Source organism: Syngnathus acus, chromosome 21 (assembly GCF_901709675.1).
Source record: "Syngnathus acus chromosome 21, fSynAcu1.2, whole genome shotgun sequence".
Classification (NCBI taxonomy): Eukaryota; Metazoa; Chordata; class Actinopteri; order Syngnathiformes; family Syngnathidae; genus Syngnathus; species Syngnathus acus.
This window is the reverse complement of record NC_051105.1, coordinates 836,283-855,963: the sequence shown is the minus strand read 5'-3', so window position 1 is coordinate 855,963 and position 19,681 is coordinate 836,283. Positions and strand designations below refer to the sequence as shown.

At 47.9% G+C, this 19,681-nt stretch overlaps 2 protein-coding genes across 5 annotated transcripts; both read right to left on the bottom strand.

Moving 5' to 3' along the window:
* Positions 1-2,117: 2,117 nt before the first annotated feature.
* calcrla (calcitonin receptor-like a) lies at positions 2,118-11,288 on the bottom strand. 3 transcript variants are annotated; one of them, XM_037239481.1, is made up of 13 exons: positions 11,123-11,288; positions 6,591-6,689; positions 6,144-6,306; positions 5,963-6,073; positions 5,768-5,880; positions 5,591-5,682; positions 5,366-5,492; positions 5,086-5,239; positions 4,961-5,021; positions 4,549-4,615; positions 4,236-4,454; positions 3,780-3,821; positions 2,118-3,693 (listed from the first exon to the last, which is right to left on the bottom strand). In XM_037239481.1, exons 2-13 carry the CDS (start codon positions 6,663-6,665, stop codon positions 3,472-3,474), a joined length of 1,446 nt encoding a protein of 481 aa, XP_037095376.1. In that variant the 5' UTR covers positions 6,666-6,689; positions 11,123-11,288; the 3' UTR covers positions 2,118-3,471. The 3 variants fall into 3 exon arrangements, with proteins under 3 accessions (XP_037095376.1, XP_037095377.1, XP_037095375.1); XM_037239482.1 differs by lacking the exon at positions 11,123-11,288 and adding an exon at positions 10,711-10,783; XM_037239480.1 differs by lacking the exon at positions 11,123-11,288 and adding an exon at positions 6,808-7,593.
* Positions 11,289-12,289: 1,001 nt separating this feature from the next.
* tfpia (tissue factor pathway inhibitor a) lies at positions 12,290-17,992 on the bottom strand. Of its 2 annotated transcripts, none has more exons than XM_037239484.1 (7): positions 17,766-17,992; positions 14,338-14,541; positions 14,057-14,233; positions 13,870-13,929; positions 13,652-13,720; positions 12,784-13,002; positions 12,290-12,551 (listed from the first exon to the last, which is right to left on the bottom strand). In XM_037239484.1, exons 1-7 carry the CDS (start codon positions 17,857-17,859, stop codon positions 12,484-12,486), a joined length of 891 nt encoding a protein of 296 aa, XP_037095379.1. In that variant the 5' UTR covers positions 17,860-17,992; the 3' UTR covers positions 12,290-12,483. The 2 variants fall into 2 exon arrangements, with proteins under 2 accessions (XP_037095379.1, XP_037095380.1); XM_037239485.1 differs by having other exon boundaries at positions 12,784-12,972.
* Positions 17,993-19,681: the final 1,689 nt, after the last annotated feature.

Below are 19,681 nucleotides of genomic sequence, written 5' to 3'. Positions count from 1 at the left end.
GTACGTATTTTAACCGTGACGTAATAAATGATTGAGTGAGTGAGTGAGTGAGTGAGTGAGTGAGTGAGTGAGTGAGTGAGTGAGCGAGCGTCTGTTTGTGTTCTTTGTCCAGCTCATGTTAGGACACGTTTGTCATCAGCAGCTCTCCGTCGGTCCGTCTGCCGGGAATGCGCTGCTTCCTGGAATCTCCTGGAGCTGGATGTCGACGCAGTAGCAAAGCACTTTCACAAGCCCAAAAAGCAAAACAAAAAGCTGCCAGTTGCTGACACAGACAGTTTCTTTCCAAAGCACAGAGGACACGTTGAAATGAACACACCTACTGTCTTTGTTCATGGTGCTGATGTTGTATATTTTGATTTGATAGCTTCTATTTTAAATCTGACTATGAAACACTCATCATTGTTTTCAAGCATACTTTGAAACTCCGAGCCTAATTTAGTAGCCTCATTTGAAGCAATAACCCTGTTTACGTGAAAGAGTGCTGCTTTTATAGCACTAAACGAACCCTAACCCTGAGCCTACCCTAACCAAACTTGAACCCTAACCCCCAATTGAACCCGACAGTTATATAGGCCTTGGTAACGATCGACTCTCAAAAGACAAAAGGAAGGGTTCAAAACTGGCTAGGATAGTTTTATTCGACAAAATCACCAAACTAATTGTTGAAGACGTTTTATTCAGCGTGAACTGCTTTGGTCATTTGGGAAAGGGAACAAAAATATCACGTGTGCTTCATTTGGAGATTGTGCGCGAGTGGGCCCGAATGCCCGACAACAACACGGACAATAACGCCAACGCTATACGGAAATGGTGGTTCGCCTTTATTAGGTCAGTGTAAGAAAGAGGCGCCGAGTTATATTCCTTCACAATGAACTCGAGAAGCAAAACAAAGCTTGCAGACAAACAAACAAGTGCTGCCATTGACACGACAACCACGTCGTTCACTTCAGTGGAATATTCTTCATAAAAATAGACATTGAATGCAAATATAGAGGCTTTGCAGCTGACGTCATCAAGCTACCCACATTAGCTTGGCGGCCATCATGGCGGTCAACTTTTCAGTGCCGGTCAACGACTCACACACGCTTTCTTGTTATATCTGCTGCTATTTGAGCTTAAAAATGCCGGATACCTGCTGTGCTGTTGGATGTAGCAATAGACGAGGCGATAAACCCAATCTTAGCTTCTATAGATTTCCGGCGAACATGAAAAAACGTGATAAATGGATCGCGGATATTCGTCGTGAACGATGGAAACCTACGATTTACACAAGGATATGCAATGAGGACTTCATATCAGGTATGTAAACAAACTATTCACCCCTGATTTGTTTCACAAAATGTGAAATAATACAATATGGGATGATACAAATATGATTGTTGAAAATGCTGGGTGCATTTTTAGAAAGGCAGCAAGAGCAGCAAGGCAGGGAATGGGATGATTTCTTCAGTTCACCCCCCCGTTTTTATTTTGTGTTTATTTTTTCATGATGCTTGAAAACGTTATCAATGTAAATATTGAATTATATTTATTGGTTAAGTTTTCAAGCCAATCAGATGTGGCATCATGCAAAAATAAACAAATAATAAAAATGGTAGCAACTTGAACAGACAGGTACAGTATCTGAATGATTTCACTCTATTCAGTTTTTTAATATGTCAAGTTATGAAATGCCATTACAAAACAAATCGACGAGGTAATTATAAATATCTGGATATGAGCGTTCAGGCAGGTCGGCTGTTGCAAAATGCTCGGGCGATTTTAGCATGCTTCTCGGTAAAAGGTACGGATCCGTTGTGCCAACAAGGTTCAACTTCTCTCTGTGACGATTCTTGGAGTCTTCATCCAAATGCCTAACTTCGTTGGATAGCAAATCAGCCATAATTCGGAAGAAATCGGTGAAAACGTAGCGCAGAAATCAGACAATCCATACAAACACGTAGGAACGAGCTGACTAGTTGACCGCCAAGATGGCGGCATAACACAAAATCACGTGATAAAACCACGTGACTGCAAAGCCTCTATAGTTGCTTTGTCCACATCACATCATTTGTTACATTCAAAAGAGCAGAACTAGAGTGGAGCCCAACGACCTGAAGGTGGTCGCCAATGTTTTCGTGGTTGCAAAACAAGTCATTTACGACATCATCGTCAATCAAATTGCAATGTTTGGCAACCAATCCATCAGCATCCTTTGGCAGATTGCGACCTCTCTCAAGATGGAAACTTTCAGCGATGCTCAATGGCTCCAACGTCAAAGTTGGCTCAAAGTTGGAGGGGTCCGACGTTTGCATTCATACAGTGGTTTTGCACGCACAACAATTGCGTCCAAAGTAATGCTAAGAATAATCATTAAAAAAAAAAGTAGAATAAGCTATTTACAACTTGAGGTTTAGAAACTTTTTTCATTCAGATGCGAGAACCTCATAAAACTTGCCCTTGCCAATCACGTCCATTCCAATGATTGAAGTCAACAAAAGGAGCTATATACCTACTACATGAAACTCATTTCTTCATCATACGGCACTGTAGCGGTGTGCAACGATAACAGTCAAATGACAAACTTTTGCTCATTTCAATGCTTTTGCTCATTTCAATGCCCCCCGCCCCGCCCTTTCCAGTGTTAGCAGGAGCTCTGGCTCTGGCTCCGCCTCTTCTTCAGAAAGCGAAAGCTCGAATGCTTTTCAAATGTTGCCAAAGGAATACGAGGTACGTATGTACGTATATGAGGATTGGACCGACGCAAAAAGGAAGCTTATCAACAGCGCAAATACATTTTTTCAGAATCAAAAGGAATAATAATGGATAAATAAATTAAGATGGTAGGAAAAAATGGTTACATGGAGCATCCGTGCTTTGTAAGTGGGGGGGGGATAAAGCTGAAGCTCATCTTCATGGCGCAGCCTCGAAACCAATTGGGCTGAACCAACCTTAACCTGTTTTGGGCTACAAAGGCGATCGCTGTACAAGCAGAGAAATGTTGCCAAAATGGCCGACTTCCTGTTCAATTTGGACTTTTTCACGCATCCTGTTATGATGGAAAACGTTTGTCGGGAGGGATAAGTTCCACTTGCTGTGGCACAAAATCTCGAGGCGAGCACGGAAGATACGTGCCGTGCCGTGTTGGAAAAGCTATTGGACAGAAACAGACCAAAGTCCGTCTCCAAGATCACCGGAAACTAGCGTGTTGTCTCGGAAGGCCTGCTCATTCATTGGCCACACTTCAAGTCCTTCAAAATACAAGCTGAGAAATGTCTCCTAAATGGCCTGTCGTCGAGACTTTGTCCACTGATAAGAGGGACGGTCAGCCATTTAGAAACCGATGCCAGGGATTCCTAAGCTTCATTGGCAACCCTGAAATACGTTTCTGGTGATTCAGTTGCTGGGAAAAGGAGAAGAAACTGTGATTCCAAGAGGGTCTTGTCACTTTGGCGCGAGCCAGCTCAAAGGCATCGCCCGGGGCCCGTCTTCTCAGGCGAAGGGATCTTCCGACCTGAGGATGGACGCGTCGGCGTCGTGGCACCCTTTGCCGTTCATGTGCTCCGAGTGGCCGTCGATGCTGTAGCAACCCTGCACCTCGGTGATGGACGAAGCCGTGTAGGACGCCGAGCGCAGGGCGTCCGAGTGGTTCCCGGCGCCGCTGCCGAACTGCAGGTTGTACTGGTTCCAGTGCCTCCGTAACACCGCTTGGACCTTACCGGAGAAAAGGCAGGATTATTGGCCCGTCCAAAATGGACGCTGACATTTGGATCCAATACAAAGAAGGAATGAAGTCTTACTTCTCCGTTGAAGAAGCAGAAGATGGTGGCTACCAGCAGACCCTGTCAAGCAAACAAAGGAAAAGGCCGTGAGGGCGGTCGGACGTGATAACCATCAAAATCGGGGCCCCAACTTGTGGCCACTTTGTTTAGGCCTCTTGCTTCCTGCGGCGCCTTGCCCATCCTGGAAGCGCTCGCGGCCATCAGATAGCAAGTCGGCCCAGCAGCCCGGACGGAGCCCGCCCATGTCAACACTTGCGCGCCATTTCTACATTCCTTCCCGCTCGCTGCCCGCCACAGAAACACGCTCGACCGCAGCAATCAATAAATGAATGAATGACTTCAATAAAAATAAAAAAAAAGAATAAAAATACAACCAAAAATAAAAATAAATAAATAAAAAGGTCACGCTTCTCGTCTCCTTCAAAGAAATCGCCGTGTCGACGGCATGAAAAGAAGGAGTGAAACGGCGCTCACCTGGTAGTGCATGAGAATGTGCATGATGTAGTCGTAGATTTCGGAGGAAACGCGTCCGTCCGGCTTGTAGGGGAGCAGCACGTACTGGATGCCCAGCAGCGGCACCAGGATGAGGGTGGCTCGCACCGCCTTCATGTACAGGCTGGACTCGGCTTGGTGGGTCACCTTCAGCTTGGTGATGAGCACTCTCACGATGTTCAGCAGGAAGAACAAGTTGACCTGAGGGAGGTGGCGGGCGGGGGGCCGGGGGGTCGGGCAAGCGGATGAGCTGCGACCTTTGATCAGCGTCCGAAGAATTGACAAAGGTTCTTACCACGAGAGCGGCGCAGATGGGACCGTGGATGATGTAGAGCAGTGATGTTTTGGAGCTGATCCAACAGCTAATGTGCACAAGACAACAAGAGAGGGAGGGGAGGGGCGGGGCGGGGCGGATAATTCACGATTAATGTGACATGTGGCGGATGAACCAGAGAGCCTGCCGGCAGGATTTTCCTCTCGTCTCGTCAGAACTGAAGCAAATTCAAGATTAGCTGGGCATTTTTGTTGTGATTTTTAATATGGATTTTTTTTGGTGTGGATTTTTTTTCTATGGATTTTTGTGGGTGTTTTTTTGGTATGGATTTTTATGTGCCTTTTTTTTTTTTATATACAGATTTTTTTTCATCTAATAAATAAAAGGCTAGCAAATAGCGTGCAAAGTCTACGTCCGCCGTTTGTTCCCTTACTTGTCATTGTAGTAGTAACTTCTTGCAATGGCATGAATGGAAGCAGGAATGAGCGGGAAACCTGAAAAAAATCCAAACAGTCAATTCTCTAGTTGCCGCGGCGACGACCTACTGAGCCGACGTACCCCAGCCGAGCAGATAGTACCACATGAGGTGCTGCTTCTCGGCAAAGACGGCCACCACGATGAGCGTGTGCAAGTAAATGCCCTCGCACAGCATCCAGAAGTAGTTGCAGCCAAAGAGGTAGAGATGAATGAACTGTGACACTTTGCAGCTTGTCTGAGCCGGCCGGAAAAGCAACAAAAAAAAGCGCTTTTGCTTCTTCACGAGAAATGAGCCAAAGCAACACAGCAGCAGCTGCAATTCTTCGGTGGGCGGAGCTAATGAGCGTCAAGACGCACTCACCGGATTCCTCTGCACCAGCTCCTGGTTGTTTGCCACAGCTGTCAACCAAATGATGGTGATGACGGAGTTGAGCACAAAAGAGAAGAAGAGGTTCTTGTGAAGCGTGATTCTCTGGCAACTTAAACTCCTGTCGGGAGAGGCGAAACGAGGATTCAGTCACAAGATCTGCGTGAGCGAGCGAGCGAGCGAACGAACGAACGACCCAGTGAAGAAATGATGACGCACTTGAAGTGGAAGAATATTCCAAGAGAGACAAAGAGGGAGGTCAGCGACAGTCCGTGTCCGATGAGAGCCAAGTAGAAAAGATTCATTGCTGTCTGCGGGGAACAGAGACAAACACTCAGTTCCTTCCCATCAAACAGATGTCTGACGTCCATCCGAGGGGATTTTTTTTCTTCTTACCACTCTGCCTTCGCTGGTGTGCTCGTTGCAGCGCGTGTAGTTGGTCCACGTGCGGTTGCTCTCAGGATGCCGGAACCACTGGCCGCTGGCCGAGCAGATCTTTATCACCATTTCTGCAGACAAGGAGAGCAAAATACATCATGCCCAACCCAAATGGACACCATGGGGGGAGGGGGGCAAACATGAGGGACTCACCCGAAGGATCGAAATCCTGGAAGTAGTCTGGGCAGTGCTGTTCGGAGGTGACGCCAGCCTTGGTGTCGTCCCAACACAACCAGCCGTCCCAGGTGCGGTTGCACAAGGCCTCTGCAAGCACAAAGGCAAACAAACGCTGCAGTCGGGCCTCCGCCGCCAGTCAACCTCCAGCCGGCCAGACCTTGCTTGTCCGAAGGCTTGTCCTTCAGGATCTTCTGATAGCACTCAAACTGGGCCGTGACGATCTTGTTCCTGGTCGGGCCCTTGTCGTGATACACGTTGGTCGGATGCTGCTGCTGCTGCTGCTGGCTTTCGTTGACCTCCAGACTTGCCCTCACGCACAGCTGCAAGGACAAATGCACAGCGCACGTTGGACCATCACCACAAATGCTAAGTTGCTCATCTCACGAGCGGTCAGGCCACACGTGAGCATTTTCATGCTCTTTCGCACTAGTTTGCACTCTTTTGCGCCCCTCCTCGTTGATATTTTATGCTAACGACAAAAAACAGTGTTGGGTTCTGGGTATTTTGGTAATAGCAAAAATCAGACACAATCTGAGGGTTGACATGTTGAGAAAAGAAAAAAAAAAAAAAATCCACTTAGTTGTGTGAGAGCGGGCAGCCTTACCGTTGCGAGGGAACACGTTAGCATAAGTGCCACGAGTCCATTCCTGCCGGTGCTCGACATCCTCCTGTTGGGCATTTTACGGAGTTTGCAGCTGCAGACCTGGAACACAAGATTGGAAATGAGGTAAAAGCTCGGGCGGGGGCGGCTTTAAAACATGCCAGGAGACTTTCAGCGCTCCCTTTTAAAAAACATGTCGATGGGCATTTTGTAATATAACGTTGTATGAGTCTTGTTTGCAGCAGCGCATTTCATGTTTGCGTTGCAGCAGAGCTGAGATGACAAAACAATGGACGAGCGTCCCACGTGCTAATTGAGGTTGGAAAAAGCCACAGGGCCACTCGAAAATGGATCATTCAAGCCAAGCGCAAAGCAGCAGCGGCGGCTGCCGGCGGTTAGCGACGGCTAACTCGCTCAGCGACTCCCGCTGTCTCTCGGTCTGGCTGGAATCGGCATGTTCATTAGGCGGCAAAGCACTCGGAGCCATTCGGGGTATCGCTTTATGAAGGGCAACAATTGCCAAATCAGAGGCATAAAGGTTGCCCACATTGGCCACGGTGGTTTTGGCTGCGAACAGAATCACCGTGGATAGTACAAAGTGGAGGCGGCCTCAAGCTTGAAAAGTGCTTGAACTGAAGAGGAACTGGCGAGCAGGAAGGATCAGCTTGGAAACACGCTCCCTCCAAGCCTTTCCTCTCTCAGTCAGCCATACCAAATATAGCTTGAGGACATTTCCCCTGGGATCAGCTGGACATTTGAGCATCACAAAATCTATGCACTAGCGCGTTTCCAACCACGAAATGGACCCTCGTGTCAACTTCCATGGTGCGGCGCCAGATGTCATGGAAAATATAAAAACATTCCCACGGCTGTGAGGGCGGAGCTTCAAGCCCATCAATCAAGCCCATTGATGCCTGCGTTACATTGCAGCGTTATCTGCAGAGCTCTTGAGGAACCTGGTCGTCGGTCCACATAAAGCATACTGCATGCTTGAAGAGTCAATGTAGCGCCACAAACCAGAGCGCCCTTTGCCAATCAATTAAATCAATGAAAAATATGCAGAGAGCGACAATAACGGGAAAGCGACGTAAGCGTCGGGCACAAAGTAGCTAGCCTCGAGTTTGGCAAAAATGAAAGGATTTGCGCTGCGTCTTTCCGTGGCGCATGTTACGTGTCGATCGCTGCAGTCCATCTGTTGTCAAGACGCGCGCATTCCTCGCAGGTGCACGACGAGAACGCCGCTTTCCCTGCAGGAGGCATATTTCCATATTCTGTTTCTGGCCATGACTTTGGCGGCTTTTCTCAGAACGAGGTGATCCTCTTCCAGGGGCCTCTCGTCTGCGCAAGGGAAAAATTGTACAAATAGCTTGATAAAAATACACGGCTTAAAAATAAAGTTGGCCCTGCCGCGCTGTGCCGCGCTGTGCCGCGCTGTGCCGCGCTGTGCCGGGCTGTGCCGGGCTGTGCCGGGCTGTGCCGGGCTGTGCCGGGCTGTGCCGGGCTGTGCCGGGCTGTGCCGGGCTGTGCCGGGCGCGACACCTGCAATGTTACTGGCACTTCTCGCGGGCGCTCATCTAAATGTTTGGATGCACTTTGCGCACATCACCACCTTGTTGAAAATGGCCTGGCCTACTCGCGCGCTGCGATCCGCTGGCAAAAGCGGCTTCATTCCTCTAATCGGCTCCGCTGCACGGGCCCGTCCGTCTTTTAGCGAGCGCTCCAAAAGCAAAGACGAGTCGAGCCGCTCGCCCTCAACAATGGCATCCGCTCACGTGGACCACATCCTTATTGAATTTAGTCAAAAATGAGGCTATCTGTTCATTTGATCCAGCAGCTTTGGGCTTTATTATCGTCTGTTTGTCTTGGGGCTGTGAGAACTCGCCGCGAGCCAGAACAAACACCGCCACCCCCCCTCCCCCGAAATGTTCCCATGAAAAATATGCGCGCTAATACAAAGGTTCTTCATCAAGTGACAAGTGAGCTTGTCCCGATCCGGAACCATTTGAAGGAATGCAAGCGAAAGCCTCCCCGTCAGCCACCGCGCTGGACCTCCAACTGAGCTCTTTGCTTCGGAACTGAAAGTTCCTCGGTGGGCTTACGTAAGAATCATCTCAAATGTCCGGATTTCTCTCGAGCGCTTCTCACACGGCGCTATGGACTCGATCGAGCAATTCAAAGCAGTTATGACAGGGAGTCGCGGGCCTTTTGAGCTAATTGGGAGCCCGACCGAGAGGTGACCTGCAGACACCCAGCGGCCGACGCGACGGGCGAGATCCGTCCCAAGTACTCGGGAAAGGCAAAAGTGGATGGACGATACACAATGCAACATTTTCATACTTTGGTCCAAATGATTGAAAGGTTAGCGCGCGGTAACAAAGCAGCACCGCAAGTTCACCTTTGGAGGACAGATGCACTCCAAGCCCCCGGGGCCATTTCCTCTCTGTGCGCTCTCTGCCAGGTGACCCCTCTCTCCCTCCCTCCCACACTGCAAATCAGGAAGCCTGTGTCAAGCCGGCCGCTTTGTTTAGCGCTCCCAAACACGGAACACTTTGAGAGAGTGCACGCGCGGCCGCGGCGGTCTCTTTCCATGCACTGTCCGCCGCCGGCGGGCGGGCGGGCGCGCATAAACAAAGCCTCCCCCTGGCCGTTAAGCACCTCGTGTGCCCAAATGAACTGGGATCGCAAAACACGGCCCTTCATAATGGATGAGCGGAAATATTACCTCAAAAGCTTTTTGAAACTGAAGCTGAAGGTACTGCTGCAACGGTGCCGTCGCTCCTTTGTGCACACCGAGCCGGAGGAAGTGGAATCGTTTTACTGTCGTTGCGTCAAATCGTTTCAAATAATAAGACTGGCTAAAGTGATTAAAAGCAAGCATCAATCGAGATCAACGATAAGGAAATGAGCGGCGGGGATTATAAGAATGGATTAAAAAGGAGAGCTTCACAAGAACGCTGCAGTCAACAATGGAGTTTTCAGCTCCGACTGAAATGAATTGTGACGCTTTGAGCAGACAAGATGTCATGGCTTCGGGCCCGTGACGGCAAAATGTTGTGTGCACGCTGAATGAGATTCCACTGACAAGAGTTCGTAAACGCCATGGCGTGTTTGGGAACACATCCACCGAGATGGTCTGCAGGGCTTTGGTGGCATGTCTGGAGCACACGACCGTGTCCTGGCTCTTTTCAAGACTTGCGCTGTAAACACCCGGCATGACACTTGGGGAGGGGGGACTGTTTGGCAGCCGTTCCCACCGCACGCTCATCTGCGTATTTAGTGGAGGTCACATAAAGATGTCGGAGCCACATGATTCGCCAGCCCCATTTGGCAGGACTCCCAACTGGCGAGGTGGAAAATCCTCGGACAGCAAGCTTGCCGGCAGAAAACATTCATCTGATCCGCCAGTCTTGAAATCCCAACGTTTACGATGGCTAAGCATGCAAAAGGAGCGTGAGCATTTTTGTCATCCATACAAATGAGACGACACAAGTAAAAACAAAGCTAGCTAAGGCAAATATGTGGCCTGCCACCCAGAACTGGCCCGACCCCAGTACATTTGTTTGTTTCCCAACGTTTCTTGCTCTTCACTTTTGTTTACATTTCTTTTAGCTGATATTTATTTCATATTCTTAGTCTTTAAAAAGATTAAAGTCCAATTTGACCTGGTGAGTCGATGGGAACATGAACAGATTCCAAATAGTTCAACTGGAGATTGAGAAAAACACACGTTGAGACAAACTGTGTGTATTTGTAACAGATTACAAATGCCTGCTTACTGCTCATTGATAGAATTTCCAAATGTCTGCATATTGTAAAGCATAACTAAATCACCTATACATGCCAACGGCTCACAAAATGACTTCAGTACATGCAGACTTTACCAAATAACATCTTCTAAGTTCAAATACGTGCAGTTTTATTGGCGTTTTAGCAACTTTTAACAACTCGTGACACCGAGAATGTAAGCGGTGCTTCCAGCACAAACGCTGCAGATCTCGCAGGTCCGATAAGATCCAATTTGGGTCAAAGCAAATGATTTGGCTCGGGGCTCGCCCAGCCCACTCCAGCTGGAAAAGCACTGAACGTCGCGACGCGCGCTTTCAAAACATTAGCTGTGTCCAATCTGGCGATGCTGCAATCAAATCAAACAGGCGACGAGCCCCGAAGTATGCACGAAGAGAAGAAAGAGCGCGTGAGGTCAGAAGCAAAAGCAGATTGCCATTTGTCAGCCAACCAGTGCGCATGTCGATCGGAAGGGGGGGGGGGGGGGTACACACCATTAAAAGCGGAATGCATAACCCAACGGAAACCCTGCCGGCACATCCATGTTGTTAATAGTCGTTGGCGTGATTGCTAATGGACCGACGGTACGGTACGGCACGGCAAGCGGATGGACTGGCTGGCTGGCTGGCTGGTGCCATCTATGCATTACGCATCAACACGCACGGCTGAGCAAACTGCAACCGCGCATTCATTCCGCTCTGCATCACGGCGATAACGCCGCCACCGCATAAAAACACACGACCATGTCTTACCGCGGAGGTAGGTTGCTTCCGAAGTGGGAAATACGAAAGGCGTCCGTCCACTCTTGCGTGTCGCCGCAGTCAATCGAGTAGATGCATACGAAGCACTGCAAAGTAAGACTGTGTGCTGCTGCTGCTGCTGCTGCTGTCAGGTTGGCGTTGGGAAGCAGCCCACCGCTTCCTGTGACGTCACAGTCAGCTCGTCGCAACTGCGTGCGCGCGCGCACGCGCGTGCTCGTTCACACGTAACGCGGAGGATTTTATTGTGTTTTAAGATATAACAAAAATGGAAATGAGTTTACAAATAGTTCAATGTTTTGACCCGTTTTAGGCGGTGGCTCACGTTGATCATGAGGTGAATTTTTGGCGTACCCCAAAGACAACTGCAGTTGTAAAAAAAAAAACGTATGGAATGAGGCTTTGGAGATCTTCAAGATATTCTGAATTAAAAAACAGTGGCCTGAGTCATAAATATGAGTCTGGTTACTTTCTTCGGCCGCTTTATGTCTTTACGGAATCTGTCTCGGGCGTCTTGTACGATGAAATCTCAAAGCCATTCCAAAGTGGAATGTCGTGAATGACTGTTTAGTCTCATCATTCCCAAGGGTGAATCATAACAGGAAAAAGGCTCAAGGAATGATGCAGGATGTCAGTCATTTGTGTTTGAACTTTGCCATGCAGGCTGGAAGCAGCCAGCAGGTATTCGAGACTTCATTGCCAAAGCAATGTTTGGCAACGTCAAGCTTTCACAATCATTCGGAGCAAAAAGTGGATGCAAAGGTCAGTGCATCTCAACTGGTGACCGAGGCCTGTACAACGTCTGCTGTCACCACCAATACAAATGCGAATTCGGCACTCCACGCGATCCAAACGAGACAAGGGAAATTCAAGCCAAGAACAAACACTTAGCAAATGCTTGTCATCGCGAGTGTATCTTTTATATGTTCAGTAAAAAAAAAAAGAAAAGCCATCAATCGGTGCGCAAACCAAAACATTTGGGAACAATTCTCAGTCTGGCCCTAGGTTGACACTGCATGACGTTTTTAGAATTGAGCAAAGTGATGGTGCAGACATACTTTGAGAAATGAGAGCACCGCCGGGATGAAACTAAAACAACGTGATGAAACAACACTGCCCCCTTGTGCGGCTTTAAAGAACATCGTCAGTCTGATCACAAGATGTTGATGTGAATGACATCTTTTGAATTTAATCACAGTGGCAAAACAAAAGTGCTTTTTGTCCAGGACAAAGCAAAGCGTTTCGTATCAAAAATGTACGGCAAGCTCAAAAGCTACACGATTTTTTTTACATGGTGATAAATACGGATAACTCTAGCCAATGCGAGCGAGCGCAAGTGTGGCTGGCCAACGTCTTCAGACGGAGCCCCGGAGAATGTTGGGGATATTTTTCTTCCTCATTCGAATCATCTTCTCGCCACCACCTGCCAAAGACAAACAAAAGTCGGTCCAATTTAAACGAGCAAAAATGACTTCATTGTGACATTCTTTGACTTTTTCGAATAGCGCTCGGCCGTCGGCGAAGCTCGACAAATATGTCACAGCTGTAGAGTAAGCGGAGCTGCGGCGTTTCCAGGGCAACAGCTTGATCTTTAGCTCCACCCCAATTGCCTGGGGAACCAATTCTTGAAAAACAAGGAAAAGAAAAAGACGTACCCTTTTGACTTTTCATGCACTTCCGGATGCATTGCCGGCGGTGTTTGAAGTTGTTGCTGTTGCCTCCGCAGCCGCTGTAGAGGAACTCGTGACAGCGCTTGGTCTCGGCATGGTAAGCAAACCTGCGCACGCTGCCGTCGCACGTTCCTCTCTCCGCGGGACCCGAGCACGCATCTGGCAGCGTCGCATCTGTAAAGCACGCAACGTCAGCGCTCGCATTTCCCCCGAGGTCGGGCCCCAAATTTGAAACATGAACGTCATCAAGCACAAAACCACAAGAAAGAGCAGCATCCAGGAGGGATTGTTGCTTTGCATAACATGTGCGCAAAATAGTTTTATTGCGCCTTGAAGTCATAAAAATGTAAATGTGCTGCTCATCAAGTCACAAATTCTTCAGTCACATTTGATGAGTGAGTCCAAATTGAAAGCAGGCAGAAGAACTGTGGTTGTGCATGTAGGTGTTGTTACCGCCGCAAGAGGGCGGTGTTTCATATCAATTGAAAAGGAGCTCAAAATGGAGACGTAAATGTGCTGCTCATCAAGTCACAAATTCTTCAGTCACATTTGATGAGTGAGTCCAAGTTGAAAGCAGGCAGAAGAACTGGGGTTGCGCATGTAGGTTTTGTTATAGCCGCAAGAGGGCGCTGTTTCATATCAATTGCACAGGAAAAAAGCCTCGCCGAGCTGGCTGGCTCATGCTTTTGAATCCTGCTTTGTCTTTGGGTCGATTTAAATGTCCGAAAGTGATTGAGACAATCAACAACAAAAATAAAAGACTACTTGACTGGCCGTGGGAATGTTTGGAAGTTCCTGCCAGCCCAAAAATTCAAGGTTTGCATTTGTTTTTGTCTTTCTGCAATTTTGTTACCTTGCGAATGGTCCGGACCCGTGTTGTTCGTTTGCACCACATTCTGATTCATGATGACTGTCTGCTCACCTGAGAAACAAAATGAAAATAGTTTGGGGATGGAATTTGCAATTCAATGTACTCGAGTAACAGTGAAAAGAATCGGACTTTTTTTTTTTAAGTAAGGGTAGCAAATGTTCTTAGGAATTGATGTCACATTTAGATACTTGAACTTTTACCAGTTAAGGTTGGCCGCACACCGATGGTTTCTCTGGTACCGTTCTGGACCGTGACGGTTTCTACATCAGCACAAAGCGTGCAGAAGGACGAGACGAGACGAGACAAAAAGCGAGCTTCAAAATTCAAAATAATTGGTTTGACGTTGATTTGCTGTCAACAAGTTTGGTCAGATGATCGAGGACGTACCTTGTTTTTGACATTTGGCCCGGCACTCGCCGATGCTCCTGAAATTGTTGGCGTTGCCAAAGCAGCCGCCGTAATAGAAGCGCTTGCAGCGTTGACTGCTGCTGTCAAAGAAGAAACGCGTGACCAGGCCGCGGCAGGGACCTTCCGCTTCGGGTAAATGGCACGGGTTTTTATCCTCTGCCAAAACAAGACAGACAAGCAGAAAGCCGGAGTGGCACCGTGAACAAAACCGACCAAAAGTCACACCGATGACAGAAAACATTCCACGGGGCGGCACCCACCCGACACCAGGCAGGTTTCCTGGCAGGCCTCCGGCGTTTCAAAGTTGTTGGCGTTTCCTCCGCAGCCGCCGTACTCAAAGAGCTCACAGCGGCCCGTGTCCACATTGAAGAAGTAGTTGTTCTTCAAGGAGCGGCAAGGCCCCGCGTCCGCCTTCATGGCGCACAGCTCGTTGAAGATGAAAAGCTCCGTCGGGGCTCCCGCCTCTGAAAAGCAAAATGCTAAATGAAGGCACGTGTCCATTCTGACGTGTGATGGCCGAGTCACGTCAAGAACGGGACACAATTTAGTCGATAGAAATCATCAAATGGAATCCTAGAATAATAGAGGTTCCACCTTATCACTAAAGCTGTGGGGCACTAGATGTATTTTTTTTCCACTCTTATCATCAGCTTCTGTTTCAGTCATTTCTAATAGAAGTCGTGGCCATCGGCATCGTCCCTCAGTTGCTTCTGTGATGAGTGTTTGTGCTGAGACAGTGCTTTTCATCATGCAACCCTAAAGCAGCATCTCAAAAAGTTAGGAAATGAACTTTACGTTCCTGCAAGGTGCACAGTTGTGAGCGAGAGAGAGAGAGAGAGAGAGAGAGAGAGAGAGAGAGAGAGAGAGAGAGAGAGAGAGAGAGAGAGAGAGAGAGAGAGAGAGAGAGAGAGCAAAGCCACCAGCATTAGCGCAAGCGCTCACACTTGAATTTGTGACCTCGGTGTTTGGGGGGCATCCTGGGATCTGATCTGTGGATCCCATTTTGTACATGCTCCTGAAAATAAATCAAAGCTTCCCTCGCCCTCATGAAACGCAAGTGTTTGAAAAATGGAGCGTGCCCCATTGATGCCCCACTTTTCATCTGTGTCTCTTGGCGAACAAGCGAGAGCGTTGCCAAGAGTTGTTGCCAAGAACAAGAAGCTCTTCATATGCAGGAGGGGTCTTGACGTAACAGGAAGTCAAGTGACTCGCTGTAAAGTAGAAGAGCAGGCCACCGAAAAACATCACTTTCAACTCGGGGGAAGTCATAAACCGGCATGAACTTTTTTTTCTTCCGGTCATTCAATGTATTTGTTTAAGGTTGGGTCGGATTGCAACACCTGGTCACTGTCGAAAAAGGGTGCGCCCGCCACGTAGGACTCAGCTGGTCTAATTTCTCAGAACAGTTCCTTCAGGCGAGTCAACAAAAGGGCTGGAGGTGACTCACAGCTTGTCCCGAGGTCACGCTTTTCAACACCATCATACAATTGCCACCCATGGATGTTTTCGTCAACAACTTTTGGCATTGATATGATAGATAAATAAATACATAAAAATCTGATTTGGATCGGTAAATATTCACAAAATTAGCTGGAAAATGAATCAAGTCTAAATCATAAATCCATTTTATTTTGAAAAATGTTACAATTATTTCCAATTTCGCGGACCACGTGCAATACCGCCACGGACCACTAGATGGCCGCTGTCCACCGATTGACAACCCCTGGTTTAGACCACATTAAATTGATGTATGATGACGATTGTACCGCGTTCATTATTAAAAACCACACAACAGACTCGGGAGCCGCGGGCAAATCTTGTTAATCGACTACATGACTTCATTTTTAATCAGCGACCGACTGTTGCCGCGGCAAACGGCAAGGGAGCAATAACGAACCGCACAGAGCGGAGGAGATTGATGGCGCGTAGATTCACGGGCTTTGTCGGGCCGTTTGTTCACGTCAAATCAGATTCAACCGTTTGTTTTTTGTCGTCCCGCAAAAGGCTTATCGTGTTCTTATTGCAAAACGGTAAACAACCGCCGCTCCCTTCCCAGCAGCGTTCCGTCTCACTGCTAAATGGCCAAGCTCCACGTGTGTGCCAATCGCACACGGGCAATCGGACTTGAGTGCAAAAGAACGCTTTTGCTCCAACTGCAAATGATCATCCGCCCGTTTTTGGAGGCACGCTTTTGTTGAGATGAAGAATCAATGTGATGCCATGCAGCTCTCTCCTGAAACGGAGTTCTAATGCGCCCAATGAGAAAAGCGTACGCATGCGTCCCATTGCAATTGTGCGGCCGATTTGACAAGCGCGCCGGAACACAAAGATCGGACCTTTGCCTCGTATCTCGCACTTGACACAAAATACGCGATTAATCCCTCATCGGACATTTCCAGTGAAATACAGACTCGCTGTTATCATTGACTGGCTGCGTATCCCTTGACATTCACCACTTCCTGAACCCTTACGAAGGTCCCAAAATAGGACTGGTGCCAGAAATAGAGCTGGTTAAGAGATCATGCATCCTCAGACTCGCTGCTCTGCATCAACGCAAGCTTCAAGTTTGTAATCGGCAAAAGTAAAGCAACGGCAAAGGCGCCTCGGCGCCGATTGCTATTCGGCCCGCATGCATGCGTGCGCAAACATAAGAGAAGCATTTGCCTGAGATCGCATGCAGTCATGCGTCATTAATCATCTGGCCAACAATACCGGCGTCACGCCCAACCAGAACCGCTGCAAAGCTCCAACACGCAGCGCTCCGAGCGTGAAAGATCAGATCACATTTCATGAAAAGTGCACTCGCGTTTTTTGTTTGGTTTTTCCCAAGCACAAGCCAAACAGATGCATATTTACTCCAAGCCTGGGCAGGCTGCTTTTGCATATTTAGGCCATTTTGTGTCAGGAGATGAAAAGAAGAAGCAAAACAGAAGCTGGGCAGTGAAGCGTGTTCCTGTTTGATGCTTTCATTTGGCTACTTCTTGTAAATAAAGACGGAATATGACAAGTGCGCTTTCCCTGTCGTCTGTGGCCCAAGGCTTGAACAGAAATAACAGAGGGCCGGCCAGCCGAGTCCATGGAGATTCCCATCATGTCCCCCGACAGCGGTGATCAGCATCCATCGAGGGAGCAACGTAATGAATGTCTGCGTGGCGACGAGCACACAACTCTCGGTTTCATTACGGTAAAGGACATCAACGGTAGATTTATACGTTTTGCTTCAATTCCAATTCAAATAATAATAGATAATGACGAACAAAGACCTTTCTTTGTTTCTGCCGCACACGGTGATTCACCAAAGTAGCACCAACTACTAGCAAGACAGACTTATTGGTCTTAAGTATCGACGGCGGTGGTGGTATCGGCATCCTTTGCAAATACCGATACCTTGAAAGATTGCCAGTATCGTGCAGGCCTTCTTTATGGATAACAGGAAATGTTATATTTATGTGACCTGATATGGCAGCACAACAGCCCGGCCCGGCCCGGCCCGATCATATTTTTTGCGTGAGTGTGTGGATGTGGACTTTGGACGTGTCTTGACATGGCTGGAACAATCGGTGGGTGTGCTAACTGACTATAGACTATAGCGCGCTCACCTTTAACTACTACATCTCATCCAAGTCGCTTAAGGTTGAGGGATTGAAAGGTAAACAATTTGGGGAAACATCTTGCGTTGTCTTCTTACCTTGCGCGGCTGCGCTGCAGGTCCCCAAAAGGCAGACGCACAAAAGCCATCGGCGCCGCCGCCGCCACCGCTTGTCGTCGTTGCAAGGAAGCATAACTCGATGCTGGTGGTGTTGAAGAACCGGCAGCCCGATCTGTCAAGTTAGGACAGGGAGAAGGAAAACTTGTGTTGACGCACTCGAAGCTTGTCAACTTGCGGTGGGGGCGCGCGCACTCCCCTTTGACTCAAGTGGCGGCTGCGCGCGCGTGCGCACGACGACAGATAGCGTTCAAGAAATGGTCAGTCACTTCCTGTCCACGGAAAAGCAACTTCTGTGCAATTTGATGACGTCATTATTTGACGTGCTAAGCAGTACACGTTCTGTGTCCAAAAAAAATCCAATACATCGAAAAGATGTTACCTTTTGTTGAATCGAAATCAAACCAGTGCAAACATCTGCTTGTACTTTGAAATTGAATTGATGGATTTATTTTCTGCACAGTCAATTTGAAAAAATTGGGTTTTAAAGGAATGGTTGGTTTATCGATTCATTGGAAAATGATCACCATCATAATGGATTATTAAGATAATAGTCAATTGCAGCTGTAGTGTCTTTCCAAAGAGGCCGTGTTTGAAAATGGAAGTGAACGTCCGTCGATTTGAGTTGAAGCAGCCATTTTGGCTGATTTACAGGGTCATCGTTTGAAAAACCTTTAGAGGGGGATTCCCCAATGGAGAGCAGGTACACAAGACGGATGGGCGACGAGAAATTGTTTTGCTGAGGCCCTCTGAAAGATGCATGAATAATCACACTGAGGATTGGCTGTGAAAAATGAGGCGCGAGGGGCCCATTCATCACGTTTAATGCCATTGTATTTATTCTATCTTCATGTAGTATTTGCTGAATTCAAATGATTTCTCATGACTTTAGTTTCAGCCATGTTTCCTCACAGTACATCTTTGGTGTCTGTGAAGCGAGGCAAGCTGATAAGAGCGCCGTGGGCTTGAGGGTTCCTGGAAAGGCAAAGGACATTAGCCGACTGTTTTCATCCTTCTCGCCCCTCGACTTGATTTACGGCCTTTGTGGAACCGCTTCAGCTTCCTTCATAACACATTTGGAGTGCCTGCGCCAATTGGCCCCCCCATTTTGCCACAGTCATGATTCTCTTCAATAAAACACCCAAGGATAATTGTGATGAAATGCTGGATGAAAAAGGAAAATATCCCGTCTCCATATTCATACATTATGTGGGCCTTCCCTGTGCTACTGCATTTATTTGTACGGTGCAGCGACGTTGTGGAAAATGGACTTTTTAATTGCTTGTACGTCAAACAAACGTTACGTCCCCGGAGTGTCGGCCCACCCGCCAAGTGTGAAATTAAACACACTTGTACCTGCGTAAAGTGTGAGTGGAAATGCTTTGATTGTTGCCCGCCCCGCTCGTTCGAAAAATAATTTGGGACAGTGCACCTGTCGATGAAAATAATCCCTAAATATAATAAATAAATAACATAATACATAAATAAATAATACAATATAATAAATAAATAAATAAGGGTTAGCTCCCGGCTGCTATTGAAAGTTGATACTGATTACAAAGCCTCAAATTCATTTGGTTAGGTGCATTCCAACCCGTGTGTGCATGTGTGTATGTGTAATGTAGTTGGTTGCACGTCAGCAGACAGGAATGTGCCTGTTAGATTATTCAAGCTGGACTCTTACTCACGAATCTGTGCCTCTGTGCTTTGATAGCCCCCCCCGACACACACACACACACCGTCATCCGGATGGACAAAAGTTCAATAAAGTCACCAGATCTGCAGCAAAGCTGGCTGGAATTTCCTGTGCACGTCTTTTCCCACACTCCCAAGTCTCACGTCGTTGCGATCAAAAGCATTGGTGACACTTCAGCTGGAGATTTTGTCCCTGTTGGTCA